The 21,295-nt window shown below is 39.3% G+C and overlaps 1 protein-coding gene and 1 long non-coding RNA gene across 3 annotated transcripts in view; one reads left to right on the top strand and one right to left on the bottom strand.

Annotated features, from left to right (window-relative positions):
- The window catches only part of TM9SF2 (transmembrane 9 superfamily member 2), a 64,569-nt gene extending 44,588 nt beyond the window's left edge, over positions 1-19,981 (bottom strand). The window contains exons 1-2 of one of the 2 annotated variants that reach the window (XM_082366111.1): positions 12,905-12,941; positions 12,049-12,203 (exon numbers count right to left, since the gene is read on the bottom strand). In XM_082366111.1, coding sequence (XP_082222237.1) covers positions 12,049-12,203; positions 12,905-12,929 — 180 coding nt within the window. In that variant the 5' untranslated portion in view covers positions 12,930-12,941. Of the gene's footprint in view, positions 1-12,048; positions 12,204-12,904; positions 12,942-19,758 lie in introns of those variants that run through there. The other variant, XM_082366110.1, reaches the window with a different exon arrangement.
- LOC309616111 lies at positions 251-6,859 on the top strand. The gene is made up of 2 exons (XR_014237289.1): positions 251-435; positions 5,475-6,859. It is a non-coding gene; the product is annotated as an uncharacterized lncRNA (long non-coding RNA).
- Positions 19,982-21,295: the final 1,314 nt, after the last annotated feature.

The following is a 21,295-nucleotide window of genomic DNA, read 5'->3' as shown; positions in this document are numbered from 1 at the left end:
GTGCCTGCTCTGGATCTAAGAGCCCCTGGTTGCTCCCCAGAAGAAGGACGTGCTGCCCTGAGGGGGAAGTCTGTATCTCCAAAGAACGGCCCATAAGGCATGCTGACGCATAGATAGTGATGCATAGATAGTGATGCATAGATAATGGCGCATAGATAATGGCGCATAGATAGTGGCGACAGAATTATGTGGAAATACAAGGTTTGCTGATTTGTTGTCTGGTATTCGTTCCGTACTAAACCTATATATACATTCATGCTCTTTGAATAAACTAGCCTTGCAACCATCAGTTGTCTTGGCCCTTCTGACCCCATACTGGTGCTTTTCAGTTCCTTACCCCTCACCGCCAGGAACTTCTAGCTTTCTGCAGCCGGTCTGCGGCAAGTGGCGCCCGAACAGGGACCTGAGTGCGTGAGGCATTTCGGAAGATTTCAGGTAAGTAGAACTCTCGAGTGAGATAGTGTGGCCACAAGAAATAATTTCGTTTTTAGGACGGTAACTCGAGAAAGAGTCAGAAGTAAAATAATATGGGACAAAAGGGCTCTAAGGAGCGTGATTTATTTGCTCAGGTTTTGCTTTCAATGTTAAAAGCCCGTGGAACTAAGGTAACTACCTCACAACTTCTGGAATTTTTGCAATTAGTATATGATGCTTGTCCTTGGTTCCCTGAAGGAGGATCAGTGGACTTAGCAATTTGGACTCGTGTAGGAGATGAATTATCTAAATATCATGAAGCTCATGGACCATCTTCTGTTTCAGTTTCCATTTTTAGCTTGTGGAATTTAATAAGAGATTGTTTTAATCCAATTTATGATTCAGTTCCAAAATTAACAGCTAAATCTGTAGAACATGTTGCTGCAGTAGATACTGCTCCTCCGTTGCCACCGAGGATAAAAAGTGTTAATTCACTTGATGATGATGACTTTTCTTTTGATTTAGAGGGTGAAGAAGCCAAATATGAGGCTGAAAAATATCCTGATGAAAATATTCTTCCGCGGTTACAGCAATTACATGTCTCTGTCCCTATCCCTCCTAAGCTTAGTCCTTTACAACAAGCAGTACGGGGAGCTCTTAATAGAGGGGAGGATCCTTTATTCTGCTGCCCGGTGGTGGAACGACCCAATCCTCAAAATCCACAACAAAATAATCGGGAATATCAGCCTCTCTCCTTTAAGGTTTTGAAAGATTTAAAAGCAGCCTGTGCACAATATGGGCCTACAGCCCCTTTCACTATTACTATGTTGGATACTATTGCAACAGAAGCATTGCCTCCAGCAGACTGGAAATCTATTGCTCGTGCTTGTCTCACTGGTGGCGACTATTTACTTTGGAAATCAGAATATTATGAAAAGGCTGCTGAACAAGCTGAAAGAAATACTGCACATAATGTGCTAGTAAATTATGAGATGTTGATTGGGGAAGGACAACATCAGTTATTACAGGATCAATTAGCTTTCCCTTTTGTGGCTTATGCTCAGATCAGTCATATAGCTCTACATGCATGGAAACATTTACCTGCCTCCACTAGGACTGAAGACCTTGCTAAAATAAGGCAAGGGGCAGATGAATCTTATGCTGATTTTGTGGCTAGATTATTACAGGCTGTTGATAGAATTATTTCTGATGGTCCTTCTGGAGCAATTATCGTCAAACAATTGGCTTTCGAAAATGCTAATAATATTTGTCAAGCAGCTATACGTCCATGGAAAAGGAAAGGAAATTTAGAGGATTATATTCGAGTTTGTTCTGATATTGGATCATCTTACTTACAGGGAGCAGCTATAGCTGCAGCCCTAACTAAGGCAGGATTTGGGCCAAATGCTAAAAGTAAAAACTGTTTTAAATGTGGGAAGCCAGGTCATTTTGCAAAAAATTGTACTGTTGATACTCCTAATATGCCTATCGTAAGTTCTGTGCCTCAAGGTAAATCTCCTCCTCCCACAATTTGTCCCCGATGCAAAAGAGGACGGCATTGGGCTAAAGAATGTCGATCAGTGACTCATAAAGATGGAACTCCCTTGTCGGGAAACTTCCGGAGGGGCCTGCTCCGGCCCCATCAAACAATTGGAGCAATGTCAATAATCCCCCCACAACCTGCTCCACCGCCTCCAGCTCAGACCTTTGTTCCTCAGGGAATGGAATCTCCTCCCTTCAAAGGGCCACGCCAAATAGTGCAGGACTGGACCTCTGTGCCTCCACCCAATTCTTATTAACCTCGGATATGGGACCCCAAGCCCTTCCTACGGGAACTTTTGGGCCTTTACCCCAGGGAACAGTTGGTATAATCCTTGGAAGAAGTAGTATGTCTATGAAAGGCTTAACTATTATTCCTGGGGTGATTGATGCTGATTATGAAGGGGAATTAAAGGTTATGGTTCAAACATCAAAAGGATCTTTTCTTATCACACCCGGTATGCGAATAGCTCAGCTTCTATTAATTCCATTCATACCAGAAGGAAAAATTTTACAACATAACAAAAGAGGAACTGGGGCTTTCGGTTCCTCTGATGCAGTTTACTGGATTCAACAAATTGGTAGGGAAAGACCACAATTGGTATTAAAAATAAATGGAAGGCCTTTTTCTGGGTTATTAGATACTGGTGCTGATGTTTCTGTTATTTCGTTTATACATTGGCCAAAAAATTGGCCCGTGCACCAAACCATTACACAGTTGCAAGGTATTGGCCAATCTAATTCTCCACAACAAAGTTCGCAATACCTACATTGGCAGGATGCTGAAGGTAATCAAGGAATATTCAAACCCTACGTATTGCCCGGACTGCCAGTTAACCTTTGGGGAAGAGATATATTACAACAAATGGGAATCCTATTGCTTAGTCCCAACCCTACTGTAACTAATATATTGTTAAATCAAGGTTATGATCCTAGGAATGGTTTGGGAAAAAATCAACAGGGAAATAAATTACCCTTACAGACTGATAATAAACGGGATAAAACAGGCTTGGGTTTTTTCTAGGGGCCCTGGATTCTCCTCCACCACATGCTGACCCTATAACTTGGATTTCTGATAATCCTGTCTGGGTGGACCAATGGCCCCTTTCTAAGGAGAAATTAATGGCGGCTCATAATATAATTAATGAACAGCTTGCTTTGGGCAGACTAGAAAAGTCTAATAGCCCTTGGAATACTCCTATATTTGTTATAAAGAAAAAATCGGGAAAATATCGTTTATTGCAAGATTTACGTGCTGTTAATCAAACTATGGTAATTATGGGAGCTCTGCAACCAGGTTTGCCTTCTCCTGCAGCCATACCTAAAAATTATATGATTATTATTATTGATCTTAAGGATTGCTTTTTTACTATTCCTCTATTTCCGGCTGATAAGTTGCGATTTGCTTTTAGCTTACCCTCTTTAAATTTTATAGAACCTATGCAACGTTATCAATGGAAAATGCTGCCTCAGGGTATGGCTAATAGTCCTACTTTATGTCAACAGTTTGTAGCTCAAGTTATTGCCCCTGTTCGTAAACAGTTCCCTCAGATATATTTTATTCATTATATGGATGACTTATTACTTGCTTATTCTGATAAACATATTTTACTTAAGGCTTATAATTCCCTTCAAAGTCATTTGTCACGATCAGGACTAGTCATTGCTGCTGACAAAGTACAGATGAACCCACCTTTCTCATATCTTGGTAAGTATATCACAAATTATAATATTACACCTCAGAAGATAGAGATACGGACTGACGTTCTTAAAACTTTAAATGATTTTCAAAAGTTATTAGGAGATATTAATTGGCTGCGACCTTCTTTAAAATTAACTACGGGTCAGTTACAGCCTCTTTTTAATATCCTAAAGGGAAGTCCTGATCCTTCTTCCCCTCGTATTTTAACTTCTGAAGCTCAACAAGCACTCAAGCTTGTAAACAAAGCAATACAATCTGCTCAGCTAACTAGAATTGAGCCTTCTTTACCTATACTATTAATAATCTGTGCTACGTCACATACCCCTACCGCCTTATTATGGCAAGAAACAGGAATTCTTGAATGGATTCATATGAAAAATACGCCTAATAAAGTCATTACACCTTATTATGAGTTAATAGCAACCCTTGTTCAATTGGGTCGTAGAAGAAATATTCAGTTGGTAGGATATGAACCAAATTCTATTATTATACCTTATACTACTTATCAATATTCTTGGCTATTATTTGTCTCTGATTTTTGGGCTCTTGCTTTTGCTGGATATTCAGGAATTATTGATAATCATTATCCTTCTAATAAGCTCCTTCATTTTGCTACTCAACATCTATTTATTTTTCCAAAAACTATCTGTTCAACTCCTATTCTCAATGCCCCAAATGTTTTTACTGATGGTTCTGCCAATGGCATCGCTGTGGTTATTTCTGATGACTTACTTCATAAAGAACAAACAGATCATACCTCTGCCCAACGAGTTGAATTACATGCGATTTCCTTGGCTTTTCAAATCTTTTCACATTGTTCTTTTAATCTCTATACAGATAGCCATTATTTGGTTACTATTTTGCGTAACATAGAAACTGCTATAATTGGCAATACTGTTGATTCTCAATTGTTTCAGACTTTCTTTCAACTACAAAAGATTATTCGTCAGCATGAGTTTCCTGTAGCCATATTACATATTCGAGCCCATTCAGGTCTCCCTGGCCCATTGTCTTTGGGAAATCAATTGGCTGACGAAAATACAAAGATTATAGGCTTAAGTTTATCTCAACCTCAGGATCTTGCTACTCAATCACATAATTTACATCATCAATCTGCTGCTATGCTTCAAAAACAATTCTCTATTTCTAGAGAAACAGCCCGATACATTGTTAAGTCCTGCTCTAAATGTTTACCCCACCTTCCTGTTCCACAATTTGGAGTCAATCCTCGGGGTTTACTCCCTCATCATCTTTGGCAAATGGATGTTACTCATATTCCCTCTTTTGGTAAATTACAATTTGTTCATGTAACTGTTGATACTTACTCTAATTTTATATGTGCTACGCCTTTGGCTGGGGAATCTACTAAATATGTAATTACTCATTTATTTCATTGTTTTGCATCTATGGGAATTCCTAAAGCTTTAAAAACAGATAATGCTCCAGGATATACGAGTAAAGCTTTTGCCAATTTTTGTGCAACTTTCCATATTTCACATAAAACAGGCATTCCCTACAATCCTCAGGGTCAAGGTATTGTAGAACGTGCCAACCGACAATTAAAAATTACATTACAAAAAATAAAAAAGGGGGAATATGATAGATCTCCTCAGATTATGCTTAATCATGCTTTATTTATTTTAAATTTTTTAACTTTAGATGCATTTAGTCACACGCCTTATGAACGATTGTTTACAGGTCTTTCGGGAACCCCTACTGAAAAAGCGCTTGTTAAATGGAAAGATCCCATGACTAACCTTTGGCATGGACCAGACCCTGTTTTAGTATGGGGCCGAGGCCATGTTTGTGTTTTCCCTAGGGAGGCAGACTCTCCGCGGTGGCTCCCGGAGCGCTTGGTTCGACATTATCATGCCATCACCAATAAACACCCTGACTCGAAGAATGCGTCGCCTGAGGCTCTCGCAATCGACCACAGCACACCCCAACCGGTTCCCCCGGCGGACGAGAAGAATGCGGCGATGGAGTAGGAGACAACTTGTCAGGGAGGCGAGGGGAGATCGAAATCAAATTACTTGGTATCAATTGCAATGTTTAGTATTTCAAGCACGTAGGATTATGGAGGAGAGTGCTCATCCTCGCTCTCCTCTTACCTTTTTTTTAGCCATGATAGCTGTATTGGCAGCCCCACCTATAGAGGCTAAATCTTATTGGGCTTATGTACCCGATCCTCCTTTATTACAACCTGTTACATGGTCTGAAGCTGACCTTCCAATTTTCTATAATGATTCTACTTTTGGAAGAGTGCTAGGAAATTTGCCTATTACTAATACTTCTGTTAATTACTCTAATTGGTTTAATACTCTCCCTGTTTGTTTAAGTCCTATGAGTACCAATTCTGGTTGTGTTAAGGCTGTTGCTTTAGAACATGCTATTTCTTACCAAACCACTGTAAATTCTCAATTTTTTACTCATTTACGTAAAAATTATAAAGCTGTGGGATCTAATATTTGTCTTCCTTGCAAACAGACTGTTCCTAGACGAGAAGATTTATCCACCTTTGTATTTTGGTATAAGGATAACGTTCCCATTCACATGAATGCTAGAGTAACTAAGCTTGCTTCTAATACTTCGTTGGATCATTCTCTATGCATATATCGCTTGAGAATTGAAGATACTGGACATTATTTGTGTATTGAAACTACCATAGGTAATCAAGGGACGTTATTAGCTGGACATCAAATTACGGTCGTAAAGACTGTCACAGGACTACAATTTCCTGCTTTTATGGCTTCTGAATTCCCGCAGTTTGATTTTCCTGTTTGTAATGATACATGGACTAAAGCCTCTGTCTGGTGTACTTTAGATTATGATAATGGCACCATACTAGTTTCTTCTGTCCCCGTTAATAATAACAGCCTTGTTTTTTACAAGCAATGGGAATTCTGGAAACTTGCCTTATCCTTTTCTTATAGACCGGTGATTACTTGCGTCGCTCCTCCTTATGCTTTATTGATTGGAGATTTAATTGTAGAAAACACTATGAATCCTATAGGTTATAATATTACTTGTGTTAATTGTATCTTTAGTAGTTGTGTTTTGCCCGTTAAAGGATCTGCATCTGTTATGATTATGAAGCAACCTTCTTATATAATGTTACCTGTTAATTTGTCTGAACCATGGTATCATAACACTGGCATGCAAGCCTGGCTGGAATTGACTGAAGCATTAAAACGACCAAAGAGATTTATAGGTGTTCTAATATGTGCAATCCTAGCCTTAGCAGCTTTAACTGCTACTGCGGCCACTGCTGGGATTGCTCTTTCACAAACTATTCACCAGGCTCATTATGTTAATCAGTTATCTAAAAATACTAGTGTAGCATTAGCCCTACAAAGTCATATTGATACCCAACTAAAAACGGAAGTAGATGAATTAAAAAATGTTCTAATAGGAATAGGGGATCAAGTTATGGCTTTAAAATTAAAAATGCGTTTGATTTGTCATGCCAAATATACCTGGATTTGTGTAACTCAACATTTATATAATGATTCACAATGGGATTGGGAAAAAGTAAAAATGCATATATTAAGTGTATGGACTGATGGACACATTAGCCTTGATATTCAAAAGTTAAATGCCGAAATACAAGCTATTCAAGAGGCCCACCTGGACGAAGATGGACCCCAGAATTTGATTCAAGGATTATTAGATCAACTACAAGGGCTAAATCCGATACAATGGATTCATGGAGGGCTCTCAGGCCTGATATCAATTGGTGTACTACTTTTATTGGTGATCGGTTTATTACCTTGTATTGTTAGATTTGTAATGGGGCGCTTCGCTGTCTTGCGTCAGGATGTTCATGGCTTAAAACTACATTATCAAGCTTTAAAAAATAATAAAAAAGGGGGAAATGTGGTGGCCCCCAAGCTGTAAGCTTATTCAGCTTTCTGCTTTGCGGAGAACTGCTTGTCTCTTTCTTGGTATGCACTCCTGACGCTGCGGTATTGAGCGTAAAAAAGGAAAATGGCTTGCGGCCAGTTTCGTTCCAGGTGCCTGCTCTGGATCTAAGAGCCCCTGGTTGCTCCCCAGAAGAAGGACGTGCTGCCCTGAGGGGGAAGTCTGTATCTCCAAAGAACGGCCCATAAGGCATGCTGACGCATAGATAGTGATGCATAGATAGTGATGCATAGATAATGGCGCATAGATAATGGCGCATAGATAGTGGCGACAGAATTATGTGGAAATACAAGGTTTGCTGATTTGTTGTCTGGTATTCGTTCCGTACTAAACCTATATATACATTCATGCTCTTTGAATAAACTAGCCTTGCAACCATCAGTTGTCTTGGCCCTTCTGACCCCATACTGGTGCTTTTCAGTTCCTTACCCCTCACCGCCAGGAACTTCTAGCTTTCTGCAGCCGGTCTGCGGCAAACTTGTACCCATGTACCCACTCTCCCAATAGGGGCTCATTGCTACTCAATACAGAATTCTTTAGTTGAAAATGTCAGTAAGTAATCTGTGCCCTGAAGTACTTTTGGTACTAACCAAAAACAATTAAATAGGAGCTGTTTATCTGTATTTTATAGGGTTAGATAACTATGGCTGCCTCTGGACTCTGATCTGAGGCTACCTGGAAGGGCATAAAGCCACACTTGCCATTTTGATCTCATTTACTAGTGCTATCAGCAGTCCGCTATACCTGTTAATAACCCAAAAGTGAGACAAGATGTTCAATGTACAAAAACTAATAATACACTGTCATTGGAAAGACAGCAAAACACAGTGGGCAAAAGTAGACCTCTGGGGCCAGTTTGCCTGGGTTCAAATCCCAGCTCTACCACTTATACTTGGTCAAATTATTTAACATCTCTGTTTCCTCATGGGCGCTTCAGTTTCTTTATCTGCAAAATGGGGATAACAGTAACTACCTCACAGAGGTATGAGGATTAAATGAGTTAACACTTATAAAGTATGTCAAACAGTGCCTAATACATGAAGTGCTATGTATTTGTTAAGTAAAGAAAACGAAATAAATTTAATGATATTCAGAATAGGGAATGCCTAAACTACACTGCTCATCCACTAAAATGCTCATCCAATATTCATGATATACAATGGAAGACATTAGCCTTTGTACACGGTACTGAAAACAAACATAAAACCCCTAAAACCGTACTCAAATAAAATGACAACTCAACGGTAACACTGTCTCAAACACAAAAATAGTTTAACTGTGTCTCCTTGTACAAAATATTCAAGACTATATCACTGGTCTTTTTGGCTAAGAAGATAATGGGACATGATATTTAAGCTTACAGAATGCTTGAGTAATTATCACAAATTTATATAACTGTTGTGAAGGCAAAATTCCCCATTGATAGCTTACTCTGCCAAAATAATTTTCACTAATTATAAGGGGTCAACACTGCTATGAAGAGACACCAGAATCCAAGCGCTCTATTTAATGTATCTTAATGAAGACTGAAAGTTTCTAAAAAGCTAATCCAGTTCACATCTTCAGATTTCTTTCTAGGGAGGAATGCAGCTATTATATTCTACACAACTTTCTATGTTTTGAGTCTCAAAATCCATAGATCCACATTTTCATCACATAAGCTAACTCCCTTGTGCCACAATTAAGCATATTCCTTACTCTCAGTACAAAGAGATTAAGAACACAGACTCTGAAGCTAGGCTGCCTGGGTTTAAATCCTGGCTCTGACATTTACTAGCTATGTGATCTTGGGGAAGTTTCTTCACTTCCCTGTGCCTTGGTTTCCTCATTTGTAGAATGGAGGTAATAATAATCCCTGTTGCAACTGGTTTTTAGAAGATTCGAGAACAGTGCCTGTCACAAAGTACTAGGTAAGTATTTACTATTATGCAGCAACGTCCAATAGAACTTTAAGCAATGATGAAAATACTCTTTATCTGTTCTGTCAAATACAGTAGCCACTAGCCACACGGGGCCATTGGTCACTTGAAACGTGGTCAGTGTGGCTGAAGATCTGAATTTAAATTTTTATTTAATTTTACATTTAAAAAGTCACAGGAGGGGGCTTCCCTGGTGGCGCAGTGGTTGAGAATCTGCCTGCCAATGCAGGGGACACGGGTTCGAGCCCTAGTCTGGGAGGATCCCACATGCCGCGGAGCAACTAAGCCCGTGAGCCACAACTACTGAGCCTGCGCGTTTGGAGCCTGTGCTCCGCAACGGGAGAGGTCGCGACAGTGAGAGGCCCGCGCACCGCGATGAAGAGTGGCCGCCGCTCGCCGCAACTGGAGAAAGCCCTCACACAGAAACGAGGACCCAACACAGCCAAAAATAAAATTAAATAAATAAATAAATAAATAAATAAACTAAGGAAAAAAAAAAAAAGTCACAGGAGGACTTCCCTGGTGGCGCAGCGGTTAAGAATACGCCTGCCAATGCAGGGGACACAGGTTCGAGCTCTGGTCTGGTAAGATCCCACATGCCGCGGAGCAACTAAGCCCGTGTGCCACAACTACTGAGCCTGCACTGTGGAGCCCACAAGCCACAACTACTGAGCCTGCATGCCACAACTACTGAAGCCTGCAAGCCTAGAGCCCGTGCTCTGCAACAAGGGAAGCCACTGCAATGAGAAGCCCACACACCGCAAGGAAGAGTAGCCCCTGCTCGCCGTAACCAGAGAAAGCCCACACGCAGCAACGAAGACCCAATGCGGCCAAAAATAAATAAATAAAATAAATAAATTTATTAAAAAAAAAAGTCACAGGCATCTAATGGCTTCTATATGGGACAGCACAGTAATGGAAAAGAATAAAATGCTGCTTAGTACCCTTTATATACCCTCTTCATATACTCAATATTTTACTCTAGTCATTGCAATCTTCCCTTTACTTGGAAAAATAACTCGAATGTTAGTCTATCCCAGAGGTTGGCAAATTTTTTTCTTAAAGGGCCAGAGAGTAAATATGTTAGGCTTTGCTGGACAAGCAGTCTCTGCCGTTGTAGTACAAAAGCAGCCACAAACATTACATAAGTGAATGAGCCCAGCTGTAGCCCAATAAAACTATTTACGGGGATTGAAATTTGATTTTCATGTAATTTTCACTCATCCCTAAATATTCTTTTTCTTCTAATTTTTTTCTAATCACTTAAAAATGTAAACACAGTTCTTAGATTGAGGACCCTACAAAACAGACAGCAAGCTGGATTGGACTCCTAGCTCATTCTTGAGCTCTGTTTACTAGGTATTTTTCAATGTTCTTTAAATTCATATCTTAGGAAACCCAAAACAGGGCAAAAGGTTCAGAGATCTGATGCCATTTAAAAAAAATTTTTAGGACACTGTTGAAGAGCATATAAATTTAGGGTAAAAGTTTCTTCCGTTTCTACCCAATGGATGAGGCAAGAATTTATGCTTAGCCTATGATGTTCTCTCTGAAGTTTCATGGTACATCGCTTAGCTATAGGATTATAAGATTGAAGGAAAACCTTATTCTCATTTTCTGACTTCTCTCATCTCTCCTTTGAGTCTTAATCTTTCAAAACGGAAAGGTCTTAATCTTTTGAATCATCTATCTCCTTGATCATGCCAGCTGCTTTTCTCGGGACCTTGCCCTACTCTCACATCTTTCTTAAAAGGTATAGCACTGAGAATTACAGGCAGAATTCAAGGTATAGACATCAAAGCTTCATATATGTATAGAATGACATTGTTACTTTTCATTAGCCTTTTTGGCCAAAAGCATAAATTCTTCAATGACACTCTTCATCTCTTTCCAATGTTCTGTAACTGATAGTTTAAAGCTCATCACCTCAAATATATAATTGTTACCTGTTTTTCTTCAAATATACTTTAACTTGTCCATGACCAAATTAATTTAGTACCTTTTGTTCTCTCATATAACTTTAAGAGAGCTTCTGGAAGTATATTCCCAGTGGCTTTATATTATGTTGATACAAGAGTTTAATACTACTAGCTAATTAAAACATTTCACATTCATTCTTTTTGCTAAATTTAAGATCCAAATTAGCCTCCGGGAATTCTGGAAGTCTGTCTCCATTTTTACTATTCCCCATGGTTTACTCCCTACCCCTGCTCGCCCTTAAGCTAACCCACACCACTTGAAATTCCAATTTAACCTTTTTAAAAAACAGTCTTGTCAAAACTTTAGACATCAAATTCACTGGCTCCCTCTAAGTCTACTTTAAGTCTCTGAAGCAAACTCCAGAAGCCAGGAAAAGTTCTCGTTTAGACACCATGCTAGTCTTCTGCTTATGTAATTTAGTATCATTTAAACTGATTATTACCACACTTATTCCATTTCAGTCTATAGCCCAAAGACCCACACACCCTCCCTATTTTCTTATTTGCACATTGTTAATTTTTATCCATCTCACACTTGGCATTTTGTCTACTATCAACTCCCCATTAAATTTACCTTATCTATCAACTTTTCCTGATCTGGTGAAGTAGCTTCAAATTCTACTCCAATAACAAAAATGTTAACGTCACCGAAGAAGCATGTTTCAGCCTTGCTGTGTGATTCATAAGGATGTCTACAATTATCAAGGTCTGTCCACAAAATTTTCCAAACTATTGAGAGCAAAATTCAAAAACAATTCTTCTCACACATCTTTCACCTAAAAACAAAACTAATTTTAACACACAGCATATAAATAGGGAACACAACTTCAGTTTGGAGGGAGAACAGAGTCAGACTGCTGGGTTCATTTCAAATCCTAGGTCTATTGCTAATAAATATGTGCTTATGGGCAAGTAATTCTGAATGTGAGGAATGAATGACGTAATAATAAAACAGAAAACGATATAGAAGCTGGTTTATAGTTGGCACACAATAAGTTAAATGTTTAACTATAAGCTAGATAAAGATAGCTATTATTACCTATTATTTTAGAGAAGCTGGACCTTCCTCAATCCAAATATGTATTAGTATAAGGATAACCTTGAGGGTTTCTGTGAGAGGCCCTCCTTCCTCCCTCCCATTAAAGGACACTAAGGATAGTGGCTTCTGATCTACTGTTTATGCCTCTTCATTACTCCCTTCTTGGCCATCAGTCTAGGGAAGGGGAAGATAATTATCAAGCTCAATTCTCATTAATAGCCTTATGAGCTAGGAATTACTTGCTCTACTTTAAGACAAATAAGTTCAAAAACTGGACTGCTGGCTCAAAAAAGTAAGTAAACTCAACTGCTGCTACCATTTTTAATTTTTGCTGCTCTCAGTCCTCCACTTTTCTTCCTTCTAGTCTCTTCTGACACTTTTCCACACTTACTTTTACAGGAAAGTTGGTCCATCATAGATATCACCACTAAATTATGGACCTTTTTCCGTCGCTTGGTGAACTAATCAAAACACACCTTGGATATTCAGTTCATTTTGGCTATTTCTGTAGCACTTTCATTCATTCTTCCTTTTTTAAACTGTGAGAATTTGAAAATTTAAGATTTATCTCATTTAAAACATGCTAAGAATTGTAAATTTAAACTGATACATTTAACACAGAATAGAGCAATTTACAACATATTTGTAAATAATGCTACATTTACAACACTCTATTTTAAATATTGACCCTTATAGTGAAACAGGAAAATTTCAAAAATATTATAAGTATTATAAGAATAATATTACGAGATCCTCGTAATATGACAGTAGGACAAATGTTAAAAACAAGAAAGGAGAAAGGAAATGAGACTGCTAGTGAGTTTATGTGGTTTCATGAGGGGCAAAAGTATGTTACAAACACGACATTCGTCCCTAAAAAATATAAATATACACACAGATAAAACAAATAGAAGAAAATATAAACAACTGTTGGCTCTAAGGGTCTAGGTGGATATACAGGTGATCATTATACTATTCTTTCAACTTTTTTGAATTTTGAAAATTGTCACAATTAAAAGTTGGAAAAAGAAAAGGCTTTAAAGATGAGAGTAGACTTTAGTCACACTATGAAGTGACAGAAGTCAAATCAAAGCAATAAGAAATAAAGACTAAAGAGTAAAGTTTAGTGTGGGAAGATGTTAGAAGCAGGAAAGATGACTTCAAAAGAAGTAATAAATAGGGGGAAATAGTAGAATTTGCAATATATGTGAAAACCCAAGAACATTCACAACAACAAACCCTGAAAAACCATGAGAAATTCATTCAATCAACACATTTATTCAAAGCCCATTACGTCCTGTACTAGACACCGTGAATGCCATAATAATATAAAACCCATGAATGGTTGCCTTTCAAAGAATTTATAATCCAGATGGGGAGATAGGGCACGCATTCAAGGAAGTAAAAGAAAAAAGTGGCAAAGCTATTTATGTGTTCTTAGGGTAGCTAGTGGAATTTAGTTTTCTTATTAAAATAGCAATCGCTGTAAGAGGGCAATATTTGATTAATTTTAAGGTTATTTTCCATTCTAAACATCTTCTTTATTACCCATCCAAGAGTTAATTATGTGCATCTCCTTCTGGAGATAGCCAACTCCAAGATATCACTAACGTGACTCAAAAGAGCCTTAAAGGTTACTTTCTTCACATTCCCACTTTCAAACTGTCCCAAAATGAGTTATTACAAGCATGAAAAGTTGTGACAACATTAACCATTTTAAGAAAGGTACAGATTAATCCTAAAGCAAGACTGTAAATTCTAAAGCAAGACAGAGACAAAACAAGACTGATTACCACCCTAAGAAATCTTTTATGGAAATGCTTTTATTTAGTTTAGAGCTCTACCATTTCCCTTTTACATCCTTTTCCTCCCAAACGTACAATTTTATTTCTAGTCCCCATCTGCCCACTCTACTTCTGATCCCAACTTTGGTCACAACTACACCCTATTTTATTACTTCAAAGCATGCCATGCTATAGGACTGCATTTCCCCCCTATTTCCTTGTTCCTTTGTTTTGATTCTGCTTTTACAACTGCCATCGTGTATGTCCCACCCGACACCTACAACTGTTTTTCAAGGTAGAAAGAAATCTCAGTGAAGAAATATGACTTTGTACAATGATCAAAGCAAGTGACTAGTCACAAAAGTGTCTGAGATACCAAGGTACAGCCATAGAAAAGGAAAACTATGGAAGCTTCAATTACTTTAATATTGGAGAAGCCCACAGTGGGAAAAAGTCTGAAGAAGGAAAACCTTGGCTCAGATATAATTTTAAAATCCCAATAGAAATGCTGAACTCACAAATGGATGTTCATGAGCTTCGAGTTACCTGACCAACAATGCCCAGAAGCTGATCTCCTAGATACTAAGGTTCTTCCTCCACTTCCCATCAAAAAATAAAATTTCAACTTGAAACTGTATCAAAGAGAGGAATAAACATAAAATGTGACTGGTTAAAAACTGATGACATAGGTAAAGAGCTTTTTGTTGTAACTGCAATAACTGTGGAAGTCCAGGATTACAAGCAGCCCAGGATCTGCAGGGCAGGGCAGGAGAAGAGGTACAGCGCTCAGCCTAAAAGACCCAGGAGTACCCCAATGTGGTGAAGAGCCTAGACTTCGGACTCAGGCACTCCTGGAGTTGCATCTTAGCTTTGCTACTTATGAGGTATGTTTGCTTGAGAGGGTACTGCATCCTACCCAGCTTCAGTTTCCCCATCTAAAAACCACAGGATTGTTTGGAGGATTAACTAAGATTAATATATAACTGGCACACATAAAATACACGAATTGTAGTTTCTATCATTGTTATTAGCAAAGGGCACTACATAGGTATGAAAGGTGAGAGTAAGAAGAACAAAGAAAAATATATTTCACAAATTTCTTACAAAGCCTTTCATCAAAACTTAGTTAATTTTCATGGCAACAGACAATGGCCTTGTAGAGTACATATATTTAGGTAGCTACAGTTAACTACAGTACAACACTACGAGGACACTGCCATAGAAAACTGCAAGGAAGAATAGAAGTAGGGGGTTGGGGAACTGGGCTCTAAGGCTGACTGAGCTCAGACCAGTTTCTAGAACTTATGTGTGTCTGCATGTGGAGCACGTGTCTGTGGTTTTGTTTCAGATGTTCAAGAACACACCTCTTGAAAAGGGCTTCCCTTTGTAGAGAGCAGTAGGACAGTATTTTATCTGTATCAACAACGCTTGCTTTCCTAATCCTAGCTCTCACATCCACTATAATGAACGATCAGTTTTAAAATAGTTTTATTCGAAAATTTAATTTCTGAACACAAACCTTCTCAGTTCCATGTACTTTTTCACAGGAACAAAGAACAATCGTTGGAATGTGAATTTATCCAAAGTCATTCTTTCCAATGCCAGATTTCATATGCGAAACAATATCAGTAACCCTCACACACTGATTAGTTTCCAGTAGCTAAGAATCAATGCTCTTCTTCCAGAAAAAAACTATGAAAACATAAAACTAAATATCGATAAATATATACTGATTATATTGTTAGGTACACATGTAAATTATATTTTTTCTTTAAATATTTCAAAATCTTCAAAATCTCTATGGTCAAGTTAAAACAAGTAAATAATACATTCATTCTTGTGTTTGTTCAGAGCAACGTTGAGAATGTTTTCTTAAATTTGACTAATTCCATATTTATAGGCAACTGCTCCCAAAATAACAGACACAGAATTTATTAAAAGCTTCTAAAAGTAACTACTGAGAAAGGAAATTTAAAAGTGTGATTCTGATTTTTTTATTAAAAAGTTGTTAAACTAATCCATTTAAACTTTTTTTTTTTTTTTAAACACCAGGGAGGTATATTTGGTCATTTTTCCTTACTGGACAGGAAAGAAAATCTTACTCTTTCATCTAAGAACATGATCTGTTCGTGCACACACATCATCAAACAGTAAAAAAGTGGCAAATGTTTTCTAGAGTTAGTTGTTCATGTTGACAAGCCATTAAATAATTGCTTGAAAGTTAAAAGCAGCAAGGGTGAACTGCTCACTAACCTTCAGTTATCAGCCATTAGAATGCCACTCAGCACACTTAAGACTCAATCTAAAGGTAACTTCACATTTATCTATTCACTTCTGACCAGGGCTTATTCTACTTACTGCAGTCAACATATTATCCCCTGAGCTTAAGAAAGCAAAATGCTAGCAGAAAGGAATACCATGGTTCAATTCTTTAATACTGTGGTTTGAAAAACTAACAAAATAAGACAAATAAGAGAAGAGAATTGAAAGACAGAGAAACCTCAACAGCAACAAAAGCAGTGCAGCATTAAAAAATGTTTTAGGTACCATCACATAGCTATTAAATTGATAAATAAAAACTATAAAATACTGTGAAGACACATGGAATCATTTAGCTAATGGCATTGTAAATCAAACCTACCTTTCTTCAAAGAAACCTGGTGATATTAAATAGAGCTATAAAATTGCTTCTTGCCTTTGACCTAGTAATTTGTGAATATGCAATGAATTCCTGCTAAATACATTCTAGCAAAGTTACTTACAATAGAGAAAAATCGGGACCAATCTAAATGCCCTACAAGCAAGAAACAGCTAAGCAAACCATAGTATTGTAATACTACAATGAAATACTGTATAGTCAATGAAAATGTGCACTATGTTGATATTCAAATGTACCTGTAATGATAGCAAGCTTAAAAAAAAAAAAAAAAAAAGGCACCGAACACACACTATTTATAAAGGCTAATGAAGATCATAAATCAGAAGTTAGAGGAATATGAATATGACTGGACTCCTGTTTCTATGTCAGTAAATTGAACATAAAATAATTTTGAGAGGAGAAAATGACCAAATCCTCAGGGCTCTTTTGATTGTCTCTCAATATACATAGTGAGCTAAATACAGGACATGGACTTCACAGGATATGTAAAGACTCTACTCCATAAATTACATTTATGCTGAAGATAAACTTGGTTCATCTCTACACTTATGAATATTGTATAATATTGCAACAATGATAAATATTGTACTTTCCCTCCAGGAAAGGCAAAATATCTTTCAAGGGGAATATATAGTAAGCAAATATGATTATCTCTATCTTACAGATGGAAGAACTGATAGAAACAGTATCAATGACTACCCAGTTCATCCAACTGCTGATTCCCTAACCTAAAAGCATCTCTGGAAATAATTATTCCCATTTCACAACTCCCATTTCCAATTTTTAAAATAAGTCCTTTCAACTTTTCTGACAGCGTAGACAAGACTGTCTTCCTTAACAAATATGGAATGGATGAGAAAAAAAATATTAATACCCCGATTGAAGTAATGAAAATTTAAACTGTTTACTGTTTTTCTCCTTTGAGAAGCAAAGAGAAGAAATATTAAAGTGTACTTCAAACTCCCTACACCAGTTAGTCAAATTCTAGGGAAAAACTGCTAAAAGTGCCTCTTTCTACTGGTCTAAGATCTGTTTCCACCGACCAAGATGTGAAAGCAGCTGGCAACAAAGACGAAATCCAAACATTTCAGAAAAATGATCTGTCTTGCCTGTTTTATCCCTATACCTGTGAAAACTAAAAATCCAAAAGGACTCCCTGAAATTAATAAAAAGTTAACTAAAAAGTAACTACCTAAAGAAGGACCTGCTGAGGAAACAAAATTATCTAACTAGCAGACCACCTGTAAATTTCACTCATACTCATGTCTGAAGTCCACCTCAAATGTCACTTCCTCTCCGTAGCTTTCCCTGAAGACTCCAATCCGCAGATGTTTCCTCATTTGTGTTTTAGAGCACTTTGGACAGTCATCTTTTATAACATATTAGATTTTGATAATCTGTCATAAGCTTATGACCTCTGAGGTTCCTAGGAGACAGGAATATCTTTTTTGTGTCTAAGGCACGAGTTAGACAATATACGATTGCTGTTAAATTTAAAGACCAAATACTAAGTTTTAAAGGCTGATTACGAAAATATTTAATGGAAAAACCTGTGTGCTTGTGAGACTAGCTCTCTCTTCCACTTGGAAGTACTATTTTCTTTCAGTCAGAACTCTCAAAGAGTGAAAATTTCTTGCACTGCAAGGTACGAGAGTTACAGTATTCAAGCACTAACTGTTGATGTGAGTACACCTAAAAGATCCTTAGACATTTTTAGAGATCCAAGTTTTTAAACAGAAACTGTAAAATGCCATGAAAAGTTTAATAGCTTCTTTAGTGCCCTAAAATAAGCTCAAAATTCAAAACTATAGTAAAGCTAGCAGTAATAAACACCAGCTTAAAAAAACCAAGCTTAGTAAATAAAACTACTCATAGATTGTAAAAGTTTGCTGAATGATTATTTGAACTGTTAAAAGTATTAACGGTTTCAAAGAGTTTCTTGCGCCCCAAAGGGTAAGTTTTAGCAACCTAAAATAACTGTGTATGTATACTTTCCTGCCCTCTACCGAATAACCTAAAAGCAGGGTACTTTACCTACGTCTCTTTTACTAGTGGTTAAACTGAAAACCTTGAGTTTAAGGTGGTAAGAGATCAAAGTTTTCAAGATCTGCCCTAGGAAGAAAACGCCGGTTTCTCCTGTTGTCTGCTCCTTTTAAGTGTTTAAAACAATCTCAGAGAAACTAGTGGGATCTTACATATTTTTTGCATATTAAAATTCTTTTTTACACTTAAATGGTAGACATTAACTGTCTCAACCATCACAGCAACTCCTTATTAATGCAGTTTACGCGGTTCTGGGTGTTAAATCCCACAAACAAGGAAGCGACTGCTAACCGTGAGGTTAAAACACCGAAGTCCTAGAAAGAACAAGTCCTCATAACCAACCAGGGTTCCATAAAAGTAGAAAACGGGAAGCAATGAAAGTACAAGTTACTGGAAGACCTGGCCGTCCCCTTCCTTGGAGGCGGGACACGGGGCTGTGAGCGGACACTCGCCCGTGGAACGCTCGCTGACCTGCACGCCTCCAACGCCAAGCGAGCGCCGTACACACACAGTCCCTGTTCCGGGAAAACTGAACCCACCTGCTCGTGCTACCTGGCCCGCCGAGTCCGCCAGAATCTACCCCGCTACGGAGGCCGTTCCAGAGCCTGCGCCCCACAGCGCGGCCAACCCCACGCGCTTCTGGGGACACCCGACCGCACCCACTGCTACGCCCCCTTCCCCTGGGGCGCCGGCTCCCCCCGGCAGGGGGAGGCTTCCTCTTCCGACTGTGCACCGGGGGGTCCGCCAGGCCGCACCCACCTTGCACTCGTCGCTCTTTTTTTCTTCCTCGCAGAAGTTGACGGGCGCCAGGCCGGGCAAGTAGAAGGCGGCGCTCCGACGCGGGCCCGGGGCCGCCCCCAGCAGGAGCAGCGACAGCAGCAACTGCCACCGAGGTGGAGACGGCGCCGACAGCCTCGCGCTCATAACGGCTGTTTCGGGGAAAGGGCAGCAGAGCCGCGGGGGGTGAAAAGGGAAGGAGGGACGGGGAGGCTCGGCGACAACAACCAGGCCGCCGGAGCTGAGCCAGGCCGGCCCCGCGACGGATAGTTCCGGTTGCGCTAGGAGACACCGCGGGTTCCGCAACAGACTCCGAAGCGGACCTCGACGGAGCATGCGCAGCACCGCCTGCACATGCTCAGTGAGAACGGCCGCAAGCGCCCCGAGGAGTTTCCGGGAGGGAGAGTGGAGGAAATCCACTTGCCAGGTTTTCAGCGGGTCGGCTGGGGTGTTCGCCGCGGGAGAGGGTCCAGCGCTCATGTTCCTGTTCCAAATTCCGATCTAGAGCCCCCTTGGGGCGTCGTGGAGCGTCTCACTTGCCCAGCGCCCTGTGCTTGCTGCCTTGCCCCGGTTTTCCACGGTTTCCTCACTACAGTGCCCAAGGCACACCAGCCCCTATTACAGAGGTGGTGCTCCAAAAAGTACTTGCTGATGGAGGCTGAGTTGGTGGAGGGAAGAAGTTTGGGAGACGGTTGGGTACAGGATAAGGAAACCAATAGGGAGGAACTAGCCACAAATCTTCAAATAGACAGCTACTCAGAGGTGTGTGCACGGACAGGTTCCCAGCATTGGATGCGGTGGCTCATTCTTGCGTGGGACAGTGATTGTTTGCATAGACTAAACAAGATCTCTTTAAAGAGGTGAGTGGAAATGAGGTGGGGGGAAAAATGGGAGTAGACAAATAGAAGGGAGTGTTGACATTTCTTCGCAAAGGAAGACAGGAGCACACCTGAGAGCCCAGTGAGAAATGTAGTTCCAGCAAAATAGAAATCTGGTATGATCATCCCTGGGCAAGTTTCTGTCACTTTTCCTATTGAAGTGATGCGATGTCCGTTTGTATATGCACAGACGTACTTGTGTGTGTTTGTGTGGTGCATTTTGAGTATTTTTCAAGGAGAAACTTGCTTTTCGTGACAAAGGAAAACACACAACATAAAAGATGTGAGTTAAATTTTATTCGGGGACTTTACTGAGGACCATAGCACAGGAGACCGCCTCTCAGATAGCTCTGAGGAACTGTTCTGAAGAGGTAAGGGAGGAGCCAGGATATATAGGAGTTTTTGGCTGGAAAAAAACAGGTAGGCCAACATCAAAAGGTTACTGCTAAACACAGAGAACAGACATCTCAAGTTAAAGGTTTTAGTGCTTTTGTATGTATGAGAAGATGCAAGAATCTGAGTTCACTGAAATTATTCCTTAGATATGCATCTTAGCTATCCAGGGCCAGTGTATAAAGCACAGAATATTCCTGTTTTTTCTCCATCCTGAATTCCCCTCAGGGTGCACTGTTGGTGCACGA

The sequence above is a fragment of the Balaenoptera borealis genome (assembly GCF_965194805.1).
Source record: "Balaenoptera borealis genome assembly, chromosome: 18".
NCBI classification, from domain to species: Eukaryota; Metazoa; Chordata; class Mammalia; order Artiodactyla; family Balaenopteridae; genus Balaenoptera; species Balaenoptera borealis.
The sequence above is the reverse complement of the archived record's forward strand: the minus strand, read 5'-3'. Positions and strand labels throughout refer to the sequence as shown.